This window comes from Entelurus aequoreus, linkage group LG02 (genome assembly GCF_033978785.1).
Source record: "Entelurus aequoreus isolate RoL-2023_Sb linkage group LG02, RoL_Eaeq_v1.1, whole genome shotgun sequence".
Taxonomy (NCBI): Eukaryota; Metazoa; Chordata; class Actinopteri; order Syngnathiformes; family Syngnathidae; genus Entelurus; species Entelurus aequoreus.
In genome coordinates this window covers 54723583-54741295 of record NC_084732.1, presented here as the reverse complement: position 1 = coordinate 54741295, position 17713 = coordinate 54723583, and the positions used below count along the sequence as shown (strand labels likewise).

The 17713-nt window shown below is 39.1% G+C and overlaps 1 protein-coding gene across 1 annotated transcript in view; it reads right to left on the bottom strand.

Annotated features, from left to right (window-relative positions):
* fbn1 (fibrillin 1) overlaps positions 1-17058 on the bottom strand; it is a 90279-nt gene extending 73221 nt beyond the window's left edge. Inside the window, exons 1-6 of the mRNA XM_062029294.1 lie at positions 16767-17058; positions 16399-16651; positions 7912-7994; positions 6896-6994; positions 4860-4955; positions 3228-3323 (exon numbers count right to left, since the gene is read on the bottom strand). Of these exons, the coding sequence (XP_061885278.1) occupies positions 3228-3323; positions 4860-4955; positions 6896-6994; positions 7912-7994; positions 16399-16580 (556 nt within the window). The 5' untranslated portion in view covers positions 16581-16651; positions 16767-17058. The remainder of the gene's footprint in view (positions 1-3227; positions 3324-4859; positions 4956-6895; positions 6995-7911; positions 7995-16398; positions 16652-16766) is intronic.
* Positions 17059-17713: the final 655 nt, after the last annotated feature.

Here is a 17713-nt window from a genome sequence, read left to right as displayed (position 1 = left end):
CCCTCAAGTCATCATTAAACGGCCCTGATATGTCAAAAGGCATTAATAAATCATGGTATTTTCGAATACTTCTATAACTGATAACGGTCATTCAGCCGGGATATGCTCATTTCAAAAGTAGATTTACAGCCCCAAAATCTTTTTATTGTTTTCATTTCGATGCCCCGCCCTCCACAGTTTGTCCAAGTAGAAAGTATGTGAGTGTGTCACATCCAGGTTGCCAGTTACGCACCGCCATCTTCGTCTAACTACTGCCACTGGTAAAGTTACTAAACGTCAGACCTTAGTAAATCTAAAAGGCCTCGTTACGATTCTCAATTTATTCATGACAAAGCCAGGAACAAAACAAGGATTTGTATCAGGAATGCCTTTTAAAGATGGGGATGATTGAAAGAGCAGAAGATTTTTTCATCTGACACCAAACTTGCTAATTTCCTCCTTGGTTGGTGAGTAAGACATTTATGTTTTCCTATTACTTGTAATAAATGGAAATTGACATTTTGTATGCAAACTGTATTGTCCAATATAGTCGATGACCTTGTCTAACAAAGCTAGTATGTTCGTGCAATGAATGCTTTGATGGTGCTCCTAATGCTTAGCATGCTAGCCTGGTCAATGACACATCGACATACAGTATAGGCTAACGGGGGAAATATATGCCCGTTAGCCTGTAAGTCGATGTGTAATTGAACTGACAGGGCAAAATATATTTTAGACAAATAAAACCTATGTGGATATGGGTGTCAGTGCCTATTTCATTCTCAGTATGCTGATACACTGAGGAAATGGGTTCCAATATTAGCACGGCTGTCATGGCAATGTGAAACGTATGGAGACAGTCAAATCATTTGATAAAATAATTTCTCATTCGTGTTTGCATATTGTGCACTACATGTACCAAGTTATATGGCAATCTGAAACGTTTGAAACAGTAGCCTATAGGCATACCTTGGTAAAATGTCTCCTCTTTAGTTTTGGGCATACTAAGTATGCTGTATTTATTTTCACCAGTATAATCCTTGCTAGCGTTGGTTGTAGTTCGTTTTAGTCTTTGTTTTCTGATAGTACTGACAATAGCCATATGATTGCCATTTGTTGTGATATTGTACGCAGGCATGACATACTTCTTCCTGAAAATAGCCTAATTTCTGTGTAAAATGTGTTGTTAGAGATTTGTTATTGACAAAACGCTTGTCTATTCAGCTATTATGGTCCCAACACCTCAACCCCTAGTAACAGGCAGTGGAAGTTTGATGTTCCTTTGAGTAGCCCAGTCGATCGAGCTGGATTTGGCTGCGGATCTGGCAGCCTCAGTCAGGAAGAGGAGGAGGGAAATACAGAATTTTGACCGTGATTGCAGAACCATTTCTGGCCAGATTCCTACATATGGCTCCTTTAAATATCAATTAATTGTGCAGCCTTACATTTGCCTAAAACTAATATTTTTATTTAATACTGCTTATCTGTATTATATTTGTAATATGCTTACCGCTAATGTGGTGCAAGCTCACTTTGAAAAAAGGAGGGCGGCCATAAATCAGAAGGTAGTTTTATATATCTTCATCTCCCAAGCACACATCCATGTGTGCCAAATAAATAAAGGCCCTAGAAAAAGAGCTTACTGCTTTTATTATTTCGTACTTGAAGAAACAATACCTCAACGCAATTTGGGGTCACACACTGTTTGGCGCTGCAGGGGATATCTTTGAAGTACGCTCAAATGTACTTAATACTTAATAATTGCACTTTAAAGACTTGAGACAGTCTTGTTTACAGTTCAAGTTTAATCTGTCCAATTTACAAGTTTGCACTTAAAATCTGTTGTTTACGGTGAAAATAAAAAATAAAGTACATTTGTATTTTGTGACGATAGACAATTTCATTATTGAAGCCATACTGAATCGAATCTTTTAATAATTTAGAACCTTTTGAATCAGATATGAGGAAAACACAAGCTGGTTCCTCTGTATGAAATCTACAATTTTTAGTCTGATAACTTTCTTACTTCCTGTGAGAATAAGTTTCTTACAGCATTGTTTTGTCATGTGACCTGTAAAGCACATGCAAGATAAACAATAACATCAATTTGTTGTGTGCGTGTAGACCTCCACATTTAAGAAATAATATACCGTAATTTCCGGACTATAAGCCGCACCTGACTATAAGCCGCACCAGCTAAATTTAGGGGAAAATACAGATTGCTCCATATATAAGCCGCACCCGACTATAAGCCGCAGGGTTTTGATGTGTAATTACCGTAGTATATAGGGGTTCCTGCTACCACGGAGGGGATTGTCGGGACAGAGATGACTGTTTGGGAACGCAAAGCGTCCCATTTATTAACAATAAATCTTTCAATCATTCAATCAAACTTTCACATCTTTGACATGGCGAACAGCATTCCTGCAGAGTACAAATAATACAACGGTGCAAAGTAATACAAAGTGCTCGCCTGTACGTTATCAAAATAACCAGCCTACCGGTATATGAAAAGTCAGTCTTTAATCATTGTGTCATCGTCTTCCTCCTGCGTACTAAAACCACCGAAATCCTCTTCGTCGGTGTCGGAGAAGAACAGGCCGTAAATAAGCCGCACCGTTGTATAAGCCGCAGGGACCAGAACGAGGGGAAAAAGTAGCGGCTTATAGTCCGGAAATTACGGTAATTGTCAGAGTCACACCACCTTAGAGGCCAAGCTTCCACACAGGAAAGGAATAGAAAGCAAAGTCACGTGTGTCACAGTGTGCTTTAGCAGATTAGGGACAAGAAGACAGCAGCCTATTAGGTTTAAAGAAAACAGAGGACAAACCTATGGCCAGACACATCTAACACGATCCTAAAGAGTGTACTAATTAGGGGCTCTGCTGACAATCCAAATATTAGCTTTACAAAGACACCACTCTGACCTCCACGGGTCATCACCGCAACAGACCTCCAGCACGTCAACTCTCACACGTTCGACTCTTGAGATGTTGGACAGACTTGTGTACTTTGGAGCGGTCACGACCACATGAGGTTAGGAGGGCTTCAGTTAACGGAGAGCACACTTTTACAAAGACATTGCATTTCGCACAGCCCTGTTGCAGAAAATTTATGTTTAACGCTGGGTGCAAAATGTCATAGTATGGTTGCACAATAAACCGCATTGGGTGGCACAAATGCTTTGCAACCAGCAAAGGCAGTGGATGACCATGAAAGAAAATGTGAAGCAATTTGCTGGTCATTACCTCGCTCACACTGAGCCCCGGTGAAGCCGTAGGTGCACACACATCTGTTGGGAGCCACGCACCTTCCTCCGTTAAGGCAGCCATTTTCACATACCGCTGGACACAAATACACATCACACATTAAGTTTTATCAGTAAATGCTCTTATCCATTCCTGTTAGGGATGTTAGCTTAAGGGACACTTTGGTTTAAATTTTAAACACTGATTAATCACATGATAACTCAAACTTCATTTTCAAGTGTTTTTTATGGCTTTGAATGCAGACTTAAATGTCATTGTTACAGGCTTCGCTACACATCTTCAAATAAAGCCTGGAGATCTGCCAATGTTGTGATACACTCATCACACATGGAAACTATATTTTTTTATAGAGTGCATATAAAAAGTAGATCAAGTTTACCATATAGCAGTGTGTCTTAACCATTGGGCCGGGGCCGTGAGCGCCCCTTAAAGGGCCGGCAAAAAATATATGGTTCTCATCCACATCAGTACTCAGTTGTAATAAACTTTTCACCACTTGTGGCAGTTATTACAATATCAAACAAACAGAAGAAGTCAGGAGCTAAAGTTAAAGAGAAGTTGTTTACGTGCAAAAATTATAACTAAAGTGGCGAAGTTCTATTTTCATTCGCATTTAAATTTTTATGACAGTTTATTTGAGAAACATATATTCTCATTGTATTTATTTTAGCACTGTGTAATTTTATGTTCATATTTTTCATCAGTTTTATAAGTCCCTTCTTTTGCAGTATTTTTTACTGTTATTTATTTTCGTAATCAGCCTGACCTAAGACTTGATAATAATCTTTGAGATTAACACATGGTTGCATATCATCTGACAAAATTGTCAATTATAAACAGGCTAGATATAATTATTAATCCAATCAAAATCAAGAGTGAGGTTACTAATTCAGTGTTAATATTTGAGTGAGCTCCAGGCTCTTCGGCAGTGGAAAAGTTTGGCCCCGAGGTCAGAAAAGTTAACAACCTCTGCCATATAGCGCTTCTTGGAGCTACACAGTCTGTCAGAGACAGGTGTGGTGGACAAACACAGCTACAGATACACAAAACAGCGTGTTTAAGTAGGGCTAACTAAAAGTACATTCAAACGGTCGAAGTTCTGGTATCAAGGCTAGATTTTGGTTAACACTTGTCCAGTGCACAATTGTGGGACCTCTGAGAAAACTGTTGAAAAGTAGAATAATATGTGACCTTTAATACTAAATATAACTGTGTTTAACATCCCAATTAATGCAGTAAGGCAAAATATATTCAACAGCTTTACTCTTGAATCTCATCAACCATAACAAGATCAACGACTTTACAAAGTCACTAGAAAATGCATGTTCTTATACTACTACACTAGATCGTCCTATGCATTCAAATACTAAAATATAAGTGAGTTGCAAAATTCAAGGTTGGTCGCATTGTGAGACTATGACCAAAAAATTCAAATGTTAGTGCTGGTATAGGAAGCGGACAAAAGATTATAAATCTGACGTTAGAAATTGACATAACCTATGCTCTATGATACATTTTAAACTTGTTTTCCTGGTTTTTAAGAAATTATGTGAAAAGTCAAACATTACACAAAAATAATAAAAAATAAATAAAAGCTGCAGTAACACTTACGTTGACCACAGTGGTTTCCCACATAGCCTTTCTGACAAAGGCAGTTTTCCTCAGCACACGTTCCCCCGTTCATGCATCGGATGTTGCAGTGCTGAACTGTTGGCAGAACGACACAATACACACATGAAAACACACAAATGTAATGTAAGTAAAATATAGTCCGGACCACAGTTTTGTTGAAACTGTCATATATTTTCCTTGAAATTTATGGTGTATAAACAGAGGGGCACAATGGATTAAAAGGATGGGAGCAGCAAGAAAGAACCATGTTGACCGTGGATCTCCTCCAACACACACGCCTACACATGCATCAGACTTCATGTACACACAATACAGCTGACAAGATGGCTGTGATTGCAACAGTATATGGATAGATCACGACAAATCAGTCCAGGGTGTACCCCACTTCCTGCCCTATGTCAGCTGGCATAGACCACAACCCAGATTTAGAAAATGAATAAACGTGACTTAGTGCTCTATGCCTCAGAGAAACCCGTATTTGTGCATTTTCTTAATTATTTATACAGTTCCGGGTCACACCCTGGGTTGGTCACCAGAAATTGTGAACAACTGCATTGCAACAAAGAAGTAAGTCATTTAACATTTAACAGTATCTGTGTTTAATTGTCTTAGGATTTTAGCTGACTGTTTGATTATTAATTAGTTAATATCTAAACAGCACTAAAATGAGTTTGCTTAGGGTGCACTCCCACTTGTGGTCTGGGACAAAAATATACAGTGGAACCTCGATTTATAAACCACTCATTTACAAACTACAGACGAAATAAAAATATGCTTTGGTGTACGAGCCTTGTCTCAGTGTTCGAATGTTTCATTCACCCATTGTGGACAGCGTAGCACAGCCATTTTGTACTCGGAAGCACATCCATTGTGGGCGGTATGATTGATCTTTGATGCTCATGCAGTCAGCACAGCGGTGCGTTAGTTGCGTGCTTTTTAAGTGTTTTTTCTAGTTTTGCTAGCTCTACATGAGTCCAAAGAAAGCAATGGACAATACATTTGTGGTTTGAAACATACAGGAAGTATCCACAGCGTTGTCAATAATGCCTCCTCCCCCTTTCTTCCGCTGCCCACCAAGAAGATGAACCGACAAGGTAAAGTGGATGTTATTTAAAATGTTTAATTATTGTAGCCACCTGGCTGCTAAAGTTAAGGAGTTTAGAGATTTCAAACTGTGAGTGCACCACAGGCCTAGTGACAGAGAGTGCCCAGGTCGGCAGGGCGGCTGCAAATGAGGAAAGTTACGCTAGTTGTTGTTTAGATTTTTTTATTAAATAGAAAGTTGATCCATCGCCCCCTTGTTATGTTTGTTTAAAATACAGTACTCTACAGTATATTGCTTTAAATGTGTTCAAGGTGTACAAACTTTTTTTTAAATATGGACTTTTGTGGAGGCTGGAACCCATTATTCATGTCTACATTGTTTCTTATGGCTTTGCTTTGCTTTTTTGTATGTAGTAACCCTGTTCAAGAACCAATTAAGTTCATAAATCGAGGTTCCATTGTACTTGGTAGTCACTTGCGTGCATTTCTGTAAGTAGTCTTTTGTAATTTTTACAGCCAACCGCTCAGTAAAGCATATGCATAAAGTTGCAGCTCCATTGGATGTCGTATGTGACGTCTTCACAGTCCGACGCAAACTCATACCTCCAAAGCAACATGATGTCTAACGGGTCACATTTAGATAGTGGGACTTTTGTTTCCATGGTGGAATTTTTACAAGCTGACAACATGACATCATATCCATTTTTGGTGAGTTGGTGTGGTCAATCGGACCGAGAGCCATCTCTCAGGTGGTCTCAGTTCACCTGTTTGATCTTGTCTTGACTTCAGTGGTCTGCTTTCACTCTTCACTAAACGAACCGTACAAAAAGAGCAAACAATCTGGAGTTTCTTTAACCGGACCGAAACTGAGAAGTGTGAACACACTCTTAGCACCTTAAGGAAAGACATTAAGATAGTTATGGTGATGTTTACGGTGTCAAGAAAGGAGAATGGAGGAGCTGTTAACCCACCAGACTTGGATCCGCAGGACGTGGCGATTTGGCCACTGGGACAGGTGCACATGTTGGGTCTGGAGCAGAAACCATCTCCACAAGAACTGCGACAGATTGCTGCAAAGAGTACACGACACACCTTAGCAATGTTCCATTTCATGGAGTCTTCATTGCGTGTGAGAGTCAATTTAAACAATGCGTCTGCAGCTGGTTTTGAATTTCAGTTGCACATAGTGTAGCTTTAACTATGATCTCAACCTCATTATGAACTTTCCCCTGTAGTAATTCTAAATATCAACGCGGCTACAGTAGAAATAGGGCCAAATCTTCTTTTAACCCTAATCATAGGCAAGTTATAGCTGACTGCATGGGACCAAGACAGGTTTTTTTGGACTTGCCGCGCCGTAAAAGTACATTACTGAGTGTTTTTAGTTGCTCCTGGCTATTTTTCGCTCTGTCGGCTTTCTTTCCCAAGGCCTGTTGTTGGCTTTGCTGCACGGCCTCCGCTCTGGTCAGGTAGAGTCCAGCCGCTGACCCCTAGTCCCTGGACCCCACTGCTAAACAATGTCATGAGAGCCGCGACAGGCATCCTGGCAGCCGGCCGGGCCCGCCAGACTGCAATCATATGAGGCTACAGCCTCTCAGACCTTCCTGTCGACTGAGGGAGGGGAAGAGAAGAGGTGGCTGAGAAAGACAACAGAAACTAGAAAAGGAAACTATCCAAAAGACCGCTGGTGTAAATGATTCAGAATATAAACTGTCCACTTGCTCGAAGTCATGTTGTCCGATTGCACATGATTGAGGGTATTTGTCTCTAATTCATAAACATTCTTATCCACTCTGCACTGCAATACCAGTCCTTTAATTAAGCAAATAAGTGCAGAGCTGAAACACACCATCCCTGTTGGTGTCAGGACAATACAACAGACACTGCTTGCTTACAGTGTCAGAAGTCAAAATAAACAGTGAGACGACTCTGTAGGCCAACTGTATTATGATGTATGTGTAGTTGATTTAATATGGAGCATACTTACGGACAATGCACTGATTTCCTCCTGTCAGAGTCTTCCAGCCTGGGCAGCAATAAGCGTTGTTCCTTGAGCCGCACACATTGGGTCTGTGTAGACATGACATTAGGAGTTTATCATTCATGGCCCTCTGTCTACCCAGGAACAATGTTTGGGAAAATGCATGAAAGGAAAGTGAAAAATGAAAATGATTAGTGTCAGAATGGAGTGCACTACAAGGCTGCAATCCACAGAGGTGCAGTCAGTTCAGTCTCAGCTAGGTTATGATCTAAAGAAGAACGTATGACCGATGTCAGCAATGGGAAGTTGAGCTATGTCCATTATGACCTTCACTATGGCACAACTCCTTCTAGCGTCATTGTTCTGCTCTGTTTAAAACACTAATCTATTTATAATTAACCATCTGGAATGGACCTATACTGTCTTTAAACTGAAGCAAAGTTGTAATTGTTTTTTGGCGACACCTGATGGCCAAAATTATTTGAATAAGTTCATTGTTGTGGACACTTTTGTTACTGAATACTTTCTAAAACACTTCAGCCTTGGAGAATTTATATCTGTTAGTAAGATGCAACTATTATTATTCCATTCTTCTTTCAATTGACAAATGTGGTGTTTTAGAAAAATTATTTAATTAAAGACACTTATGTCCAGTTTGTGTGCTATTGTGTACTTAGCTGTTGTGTAGCTGCTATCTCTTACCCTGCAGGCACAAGACATTGATACAACGTTGATTATACATAAATGTCCTTTAAAACTGACTTTGAAACAACGAAGCAAAATAGTTGTATTTTTAAATTGAGACAACGTTGATGTCTAACGTTGGATCCATGTTGTTGGTTGGGAAATGACCAAATTTCAATGGTCAAATCAACATCACAAACTGACAGTGAATAAACGTTGTCAAAAAGCATGTTGTTTCAACGTTTTATTTGTGTTGGAAAATATTAGTTGGAAAAAGACCAGAATTCAATAGGGTAAACATTGATTAAACATCACCAAAAAGCATGTTTTTCTCACTTTAGGTTTGAGTTGCTCAACATCAGGACCTAATTTTAAAAAGTTCGTAACGTTGTTTTAATGTCTTGTGCCTGCCGGGTAGTAGCTTATTGTCTATTACCATAAAAGATCAAATATGTGTAATTGTTGGAGGACATTTAGTTGTTAACTGGCTGTCTAGCTTTGCACAAGTAAACACGCTGCAGGACTGCTTGTATCGGAGATTTTAGATGCAAGCCGATATCATTCGATATTTTTTTATAACATTTTTTTGCTGGTATGGCATCGATATTAATATCATGTCGGGACACTCCTATTAGAAACATTATATTTAATTGTTAATTTTCCTCAGAGTTGATCAAGTTGCAAGATATACACTACCGTTCAAAAGTTTGGGGTCACATTAAAATGTCCTTATTTTTGAAGGAAAAGCACTGTACTTTTCAATGAAGATAACTTCAAACTAGTCTTAACTTTAAAGAAATACACTCTATACATTGCTAATGTGGTAAATGACTATTCTAGCTGCAAATGTCTGGTTTTTGGTGCAATATCTACATAGGTGTATAGAGGCCCATTTCCAGCAACTATCACTCCAGTGTTCTAATGGTACAATGTGTTTGCTCATTGGCTCAGAAGGCTAATTGATGATTAGAAAACCCTTGTGCAATCATGTTCACACATCTGAAAACAGTTTAGCTCGTTACAGAAGCTACAAAACTGACCTTCCTTTGAGCAGATTGAGTTTCTGGAGCATCACATTTGTGGGGTCAATTAAACGCTCAAAATGGCCAGAAAAAGAGAACTTTCATCTGAAACTCGACAGTCTATTCTTGTTCTTAGAAATGAAGGCTATTCCACAAAATTGTTTGGGTGACCCCAAACTTTTGAACGGTAGTGTATACTATACTCTGCCAAAGCCACACTAGATACTAGAAGGTATACCTTTTGAGATGTCACATGCATTCCTCCATTGCCACTTCTACATAATCCACATTGCTAAAGTATTGCGACTGGATTGTACCAAAGTTGGCTGCCACAGCATCGTTACGTACTGTACATATATGCTGTTTTATTATGTGGTACATTTTACCCTTTGTTACGTATCTATACATTTTTACCAACTTGGTGTAAAAGAGATTGGTTTTCTGCAATACAACAACCTATTTTTGGAGGTCAATTTTGGCGGTTTATTTTCTATCCGTTATTTAGTACAGTGGCACTTATAGTTTTCATATGATTTGACTTTAGAAAAAAAGTTTGCCCAATTTTTTGTGTGCTGACTTGGTTATTATATGGCCAAACATTGTGCATAACAAACTTTTAAGTATCGTATGTTTGCCTCATATCATTCAAAAGTATCAAGTGTCCAAACAAAGAATTCTACGCATTGGTCTCTGTGAAGAATAGATAGTGGTTCTTTTTAGATTTGGGGCACTACAGACAGATGTAATCATCTTTAGTATGTGTGTGTTCAGTTCAGTTCAGTTCAGTTTCAGTTTATTTAGAACATGCATACGATACAATGTAATGCATCCCATATTTCCAGTCATTAAAGCACGTCCAAAAAGGAGTAGGAAGAAGTTGATCTTATTTAATCCTACCCCTTTTCATACCTTAGCAATTTTATCCCATTTCCTTATTCTCCGTAACAGAACAGTGAATAAATAAATAATAAATAAATAATATATCATAGTAAATAAACAAATATTAAATACATAAATAATATTTATCTCCCCCAAAAAAAGGGTTCAAGATGTTAATCATAATTCTTGTTCTGTGTACTTTGTGAACACTTGTTGTTTGAACAGTCTCTTCAACTGAATCATATTGGTGCTTTGTTTGATTTCTTTGCTTTCTCCATTCCATAATTTATTTCCACATACTGATATGCTAAAGGTTTCAAGTGTTGTACGAGCATACAAATGTTTTAAATTAGATTTTCCTCTCAGGTTATATTTCTCCTCTTTTGTTGAGAAGAATTGTTGTACATTCTTGGGTAGCAGGTTATAGTTTGCTTTGTACATCATTTTAGCTGTTTGCAAATGCACCAAATCGTTGAATTTCAATATTTGTGATTCAATAAATAAAGGGTTTGTATGTTCTCTATATCCAACATTATGTATTATTCTAATTGATCATTTGTAGTTGTTTCCCCATATCTCTACACAATAACTTAGATATGGTAACAGTAGCAAGCAGTAAAGAATATGGAGTGATTTTTGGTCCAGAACATATTTTCCTTTATTCATTATTGACGTGTTTCTTGCTAATTTATGTTTTATATTTTTACATGAGGTTTCCAGTTCATTTTACCATCTATTATTAAACCCAAAAATGTGTTTTCATTTACCCTTTCAATATCTACTCTGTGTGTACCGGTGTGAGTGGTTCATTTTTTCCTAGAATGCACACATTAATATGAACAACAGTGTCTGTTTCCTTTCTTCGTGTCGAAGTAGCATCTATTTGAGCAATGTATGGTACTTTCTGCGCTGTCAAGTTGCTGTTACATTATGACACGTTAACCGTAATTCTGAGGCTTTCAGGCAGGTTCTGTCCTTTATTTTTATTGGGTACAACTGCCAAATAAGCCACTGTGGGGCTAAATAAAGTTGCAAATACCAGCGCTAGGATAAACCAGGTGAAAAACCCTATTGAATAACTTGTAAAACTCATAGCAAAGCACAAACGTAGTGTGTGTTACAATAGGATTGTGATGTAAAGGTTCCTAGTTATCACAGGTTACAGGGGGAACGGTTTAAGAAAGACACAGTAAAGGAAGTGTGTATAACCATAGGTGCTTCTAAAGTTTGCAATAAAGTTCAAGTGAGCAAGTATGCATCACTAACGGTGCACTCTTTAAGGTTAAGTTTGTAACGAACTATAGTGAACCAGTGTCCCCGTAAGTGGCCTTCCACTCCCTCCTTTCCTTGACAAAGGTAAAAGTGATGTTAACTGTAAATTTATATGCACTCCGCCCCATAATTGTGTTCTGTATGTAAAACTATAATTATTCTCTCAGTCTTTTTAAAGCATTATTTACATGTTTTGGCCTAAATTATGTGTTAAATTATGTTTTATTTATGTATCATATGTATTACAGTGCAGTATTTGTCTTGTTTTCTATTATTATGTTGTAGCGGGACTTCCGTTTCCTGGTTGAAGGGTGACCGCTGCTAAACAACAACACAAGCGGCTAATCTTGGCGCTATTGTATCTTCTCTGCAACAACTAAGTTTACCAACTTTTGGTAGAGCAACTTTTTTAAGTACATCATCTTCAACACCTGCCTCATCAATAACACATCTTCACATGAGTGATAATTTGTTGAGAGCAATGTCAAAAGACAACAACGGTACGTAGCATCGGATATTCGGCGCAGCACTTAATGCTAACAGCTGTCTGGGCAAAGCGGAGATGAACGCTCTTGATTTAAAGGCCCACTGAAGCCCACTACTACCGACCACGCAGTCTGATAGTTTATATATCAATGATGAAATCTTAACATTGCAACACATGCCAATACGGCCGGGTTAGATTAGTAAAGTGCAATTTTAAATTTCCCGCGAAATATCCTGCTGAAAACGTCTCGGTATGATGACGTTTGCGCGTGACGTCACGGATTGTAGCAGACATTTTGGGACAGCATTGTGGCCAGCTATTAAGTCGTCTGTTTTCATCGCAAAATTCCACAGTATTCTGGACATCTGTGTTGGTGAATATTTTGCAATTTGTTTAATGAACAATGGAGATAGCAAAGAAGAAAGCTGTAGGTGGGAAGCGGTGTATTAGCGGCCGGCTGCAGCAACACAAACATGTAGCGGCTACGTCGTAGCCGGTGTTTCATTGTTTACATTCCCGAACGATGACAGTCAAGCTTTACCATTGGCCTGTGGAGAACTGAGACAACATAGACTCTTACCAGGAGGACTTTGAGTTGGATACACATGCTTGTGGAGATGGGACAACAGAGACTCTTACCAGGAGGACTTTGAGTTGGATACGCGCTACCGTGAGTACGCAGCTACAGCTTCCAAACATTTGATCGCTTGCCCGTACGTGCGTGCCGCTATGTGCATGTCACGTACGTAACTTTGGGGGAATATATGTGCTGTATGAACTTTGGGGAGGTGAACGGTACTTTGGGCTGTGGGATTGAGTGTGTTGTGCGGGTGTTTGATTTGTATTGGCGGGTTATATGGATGGGAGGGGGGAGGTGTTTGTTATGTGGGATTAATTTGTGGCATATTAAATATAAGCCTGGTTGTGTTGTGGCTAATAGAGTATATATACAGTATGTCTTGTGTTTATTTACTTTTAGTCATTCCCAGCTGAATATCAGGTCCCACCCATCTCTCACAGCATCTTCCTTATCTGAATCGCTTCCACTTCCCTCTAATCCTTCACTCTCACTTTCCTCATCCACAAATCTTTCATCCTCGCTCAAATTAATGGGGAAATCGTCGCTTTCTCGGTCCGAATCGCTCTCGCTGCTTGTGGCCATGATTGTAAACAATGTGCAGATGTGAGGAGCTCCACAACCTGTGACGTCACGCTACTTCCGGTACAGGCAAGGCTTTTTTATCAGCGACCAAAAATTGCAAACTTTATCGTCGATGTTCTCTACTAAATCCTTTCAGCAAAAATATGGCAATATCGCAAAATGATCAAATATGACACATAGAATGGATCTACTATCCCCGTTTAAATAAGAAAATCTCATTTCAGTAGGCCTTTAAGATGCACTTCATCTCTGACAGTTTTGGCGTGAGTTATGTGGAATGACAACGCAGACTCGCTAACAACACGAAATGGTAACAGCAAAGCTAATAATTGTAGCTGTTTTTTTTTCCCAGAACACGCATCTGGGGTGTGAGCACAAGCAAACCCAGTTCTAACTTAGAGGAATTATCCAGGTTGTGACAAAGTAATGCCACGTCGTGGCTGTGTTGTAGTGGCCAGGTGATGACTATAGCAATGACACTTGAAGGATCCTACTGGCTACTGGTGAGTACTGTAATCTACAGTACATTTAAAGGTGCTAAATTGGGTAAAATGAGTAACTATATGGGTGTTATTTCATGTTTAGAGGGCTGTAATAATGTTTGAGAAAATATATTTAGAGGGTCGTCAAAAGTTTTTTATGTGCTAACTATGAAACTATTGGATTTATTAATAATAATCCTGGCCACAAATACTAATTTGCGAATGGGTGAACATTTTACATTAATAAAAAAAATATATATATATTTTTACTTGACTTTACTTTCCAAGTATTTTAAAGACGTCTGCTGAATGTTAATTATGTTTTGTCTACATCGTGAGAGTATTAAACTTTCCATACACCAGAATGGCAGTTTTCCCCAAGAATTAACTCCAATGTATTCCAAAATGTTGCCATAACATGTCTGTCAAAAAAGGTCATTTGTTGAAAACCAGGCACCGTGCTTGTGATGATATGTGATCTGTGACATATTACTGCTGTAACAAATTATAGAACCTCTAAAGCAGGGGTGTCAAACTCGTTTTCCTTGAGGGCCACGTCGCAGTTATGGCTGCCCTCAAAGGGCCGCATGTAACAGTGAATGATTTGTGACTCTAAATGTACAGCATAAGGATTTGCCTCATGATATTATTACACAATTACCTTTGCATTTGATTTTTTTTTTTTTTTTAATACGCTGCAAGAAAAAAAAGGTAGCTTACTGTTAAAAATTGGCAGCTCAATCGCTAGAATTTTACCGTGGAATTTACAGTGTTTTTTTTTTTTTTTACAGCATTAACAGTAAATGTAAACAGTTCCATTGGTGTTTTTTCACAGCATGTACAGTAAATGTAAACATTTCCATTGTTGTTTTTTTTTACAGTGGAACAACAGTTTTTTTTATTGTGTTGTCCTTGTTTTTACAGTCTACAGTTTGAGAAATAACTTACTTTGAAATTGGAAGTAAGTTGCAGTTATTTAGGTATTTATTTTATTTGTTGCTACATGTTTAGATTGTATGATATCATAGTATTTGTTGCATGATCAGAAAATATTAAAGTTTAAAACATACGCAATTGCATGCAATACTGTATGTATCTCTTTTCTGTCAAAATTGAAACATTTAATACATTTAGTAAGAAAAGATGCACTTTATTGAAAGGAGTTATTTCTAGGCCTTTGCGGGCCAAATAAAATGATGCGGCGGGCAAGATCTGGCCCCCGGGCCTTCAGTTTGACACATGTGCTCGAAAGCAACTCCCCATGACCAGAGTTTTTGGAAACAAATATACCTCTGAAACTGAACATATCCTACAAGCTGAGCACAGCAAAATTAAAAAAAATTACAGTATATGACAATTGAGAACATCAAAAAGAGTCATAAATATGAATTGGACAATATATATAGTATATGGCTGTGGTGAGTTTTGCCATACTCATAAAGGTTTCCAAAATAATAAAAACAACTCCACTGCCATTTTAGCCCATGACAACTCTAACAACAATAATAAGCTGAAAGAATACGTCTGTGACAGTGTCAATCCAAACCTTGTTAAAAGCAGCTCTTCCGTATGCCGTGGCCATGTTGTATCATGACAAACTGGCACTAAAACCCTTTTACTTAAAGCTGCAGAGAGGCATTAAAAAAAAAAATCCTAGCCACCTATGTAAACATTTCCTTTTGAAGTCACTGCCTGAGCCATCCTGCCCCCTACAGGCGTGCCTGAGGCTTACATATGTGAGAACTGAATCTGTTGACCTGAGGGGGTCACTGGATGTAACTCCAACCAGATCCATGAGGTAATCATGAGGGTGTCAGAAACATTCTTCTGCTGGTAAGTCAGAGTGACACAGCACGAAGCCTCTTCCTGAGCACAGATGTTCCCATAAATGAACTTAAAGCATGTGGAATAAAAATGTCTACTGTGTGACCTTCATCAGCTGTTTGCTGTCATCGCCGCACACAGATGTTGTCTTTTTTTGGAGATTGTCTTACTTTCTTTTATTCCGTCTCATGCGTGCGCACAAAAAACACAGTCCAGCAGAGACCCACTGTGTACAGCTGCAGATGTGATCCCCCCTCCACACACACTTTTTTTTTCTTATTTGGCTAAAAAGAGGATTAGGTTGTTTCTCTCTCTCTCTCTCCTTCTCTGCCACAGCCACACACGACCAATGGCCTCCTTTGTTTGGATGTAATTTATTATTGCAGGCAGCAGGAATGTGATGTCCTTGCCAGTATTTAATTGCTAAGCTTTGCTCCAAACTTCCCCATCACGGACAATCTTACTCATCTCAGGCAGCCTCGCATTATTGTTGTTATTAAAACATGCACACACACATTCTCATGTGGCACCATCAGGTGTTTGCCAGAGACACCTGCAGTGCAGAAAGATGCTCATTTATATAAGAAAGACAAATGTGTGGAGAAGAAGGAGAAGAGACTTGATAAAAACAAAGTGAAGCATATGGGTCTAATGTCTGAGGGATTATTGTAGTCACATTACCCTCTGAGCACGTCCGTCCCTCCCCTCCTTTTGGCTCTGCTGGTTCTGGAGTCAGGGGTTTTCACCTCTGCGGTGTCCACAACCTCTCCGGCGTCTCCGAGCAGGACGCAGAGGGACAGCTGGTCCACCAGAACCAGGACCAGCAGCAGAAGCCGTCCCGCTCCACACTTAAAGCCCTGCATGTCCACACCTCAAGTGTGCAATGTCCTTAACTAGCCCTCTGCTGTAGAAATGGTGCAGTGTGGAGTCAAAGCTGCAAAATGAACGAGAAAGGGCCCAAAATAACTCCACTGCACTCTTTAAAAACATCTGGCGAGACTTCTTACTTCAAAGTGTGTGTATAAATAGTCAAAGCCATGCAGAATTACCTTGTCTCCTGAGGAGGAGATTCGCCCCACGGCCAGCAGAGGAAAATAGCAGGTATAACACAAGTTTACAGAGGTCAGTGAACGCATCCGATGAGAGGCTGTGAAGAGCCGCGCACAGTCACGCGTGTCGAGGGCCCGTGCGTGTCCAGCTGCGTGCGGATCATTGAGAAGAGCTGATTCATTCCACAGGAGGAGGACAGACGCTCAAAAGTCACTGAGGTTCTCCCTCACTGCTCAGCTCTTTCCTCATCTCTTCTTGCTTTGCTCAACTTTCCCAACACACACGAAAAAAAAACTCCCCACCACACGCGCACGCTCACGCGCACACACGCTTCCACTCGCACACCCCTCCTGCTCTCGCGAGACGTCAACTGTTGCTGAGGATCTGCGCGTGCCTTGGACTTTATCTTTGCTATTTACAAAGTGCACGTGAATGACATCCGGAAGTATGGGCTGCGGAATGTAAACGTTCACTCACACTTTGCTAGCAGATATCTTTCTCGCATTTAACTCACTTTTTTTCACATTCAACCCATTCAACAAATGTTCACCCTTTTAAGTTTCAATTGAATGTTGTTGTTAAATGTAAATCCAAATATGACATGTTAAATCTAAATTAAATCTTGAATCAAAATTCAAATGTTAAATCCAAACCTAAATGTTGAATAAATCTTAGAGCTAAATCTAAATGTGAGTGCTAAACATTTTTTGATTGATTGATTGAGACTTGTATTAGTAGATAGCACATTACAGTACATATTCCGTACAATTAACCACTAAATGGTAACACCCCAATAACCACGTTAATCAATTCATGGTAAATTGTGGTAAATTGGTTAAAAAAAATTAAATCCAAACTTTAATCTTAAACCTAAATCTAAATGTGAAATCTAAATTTTCTAAATGTGAAATTTACATTTTAATGTTAAAGCCAAACCTAAATGTTA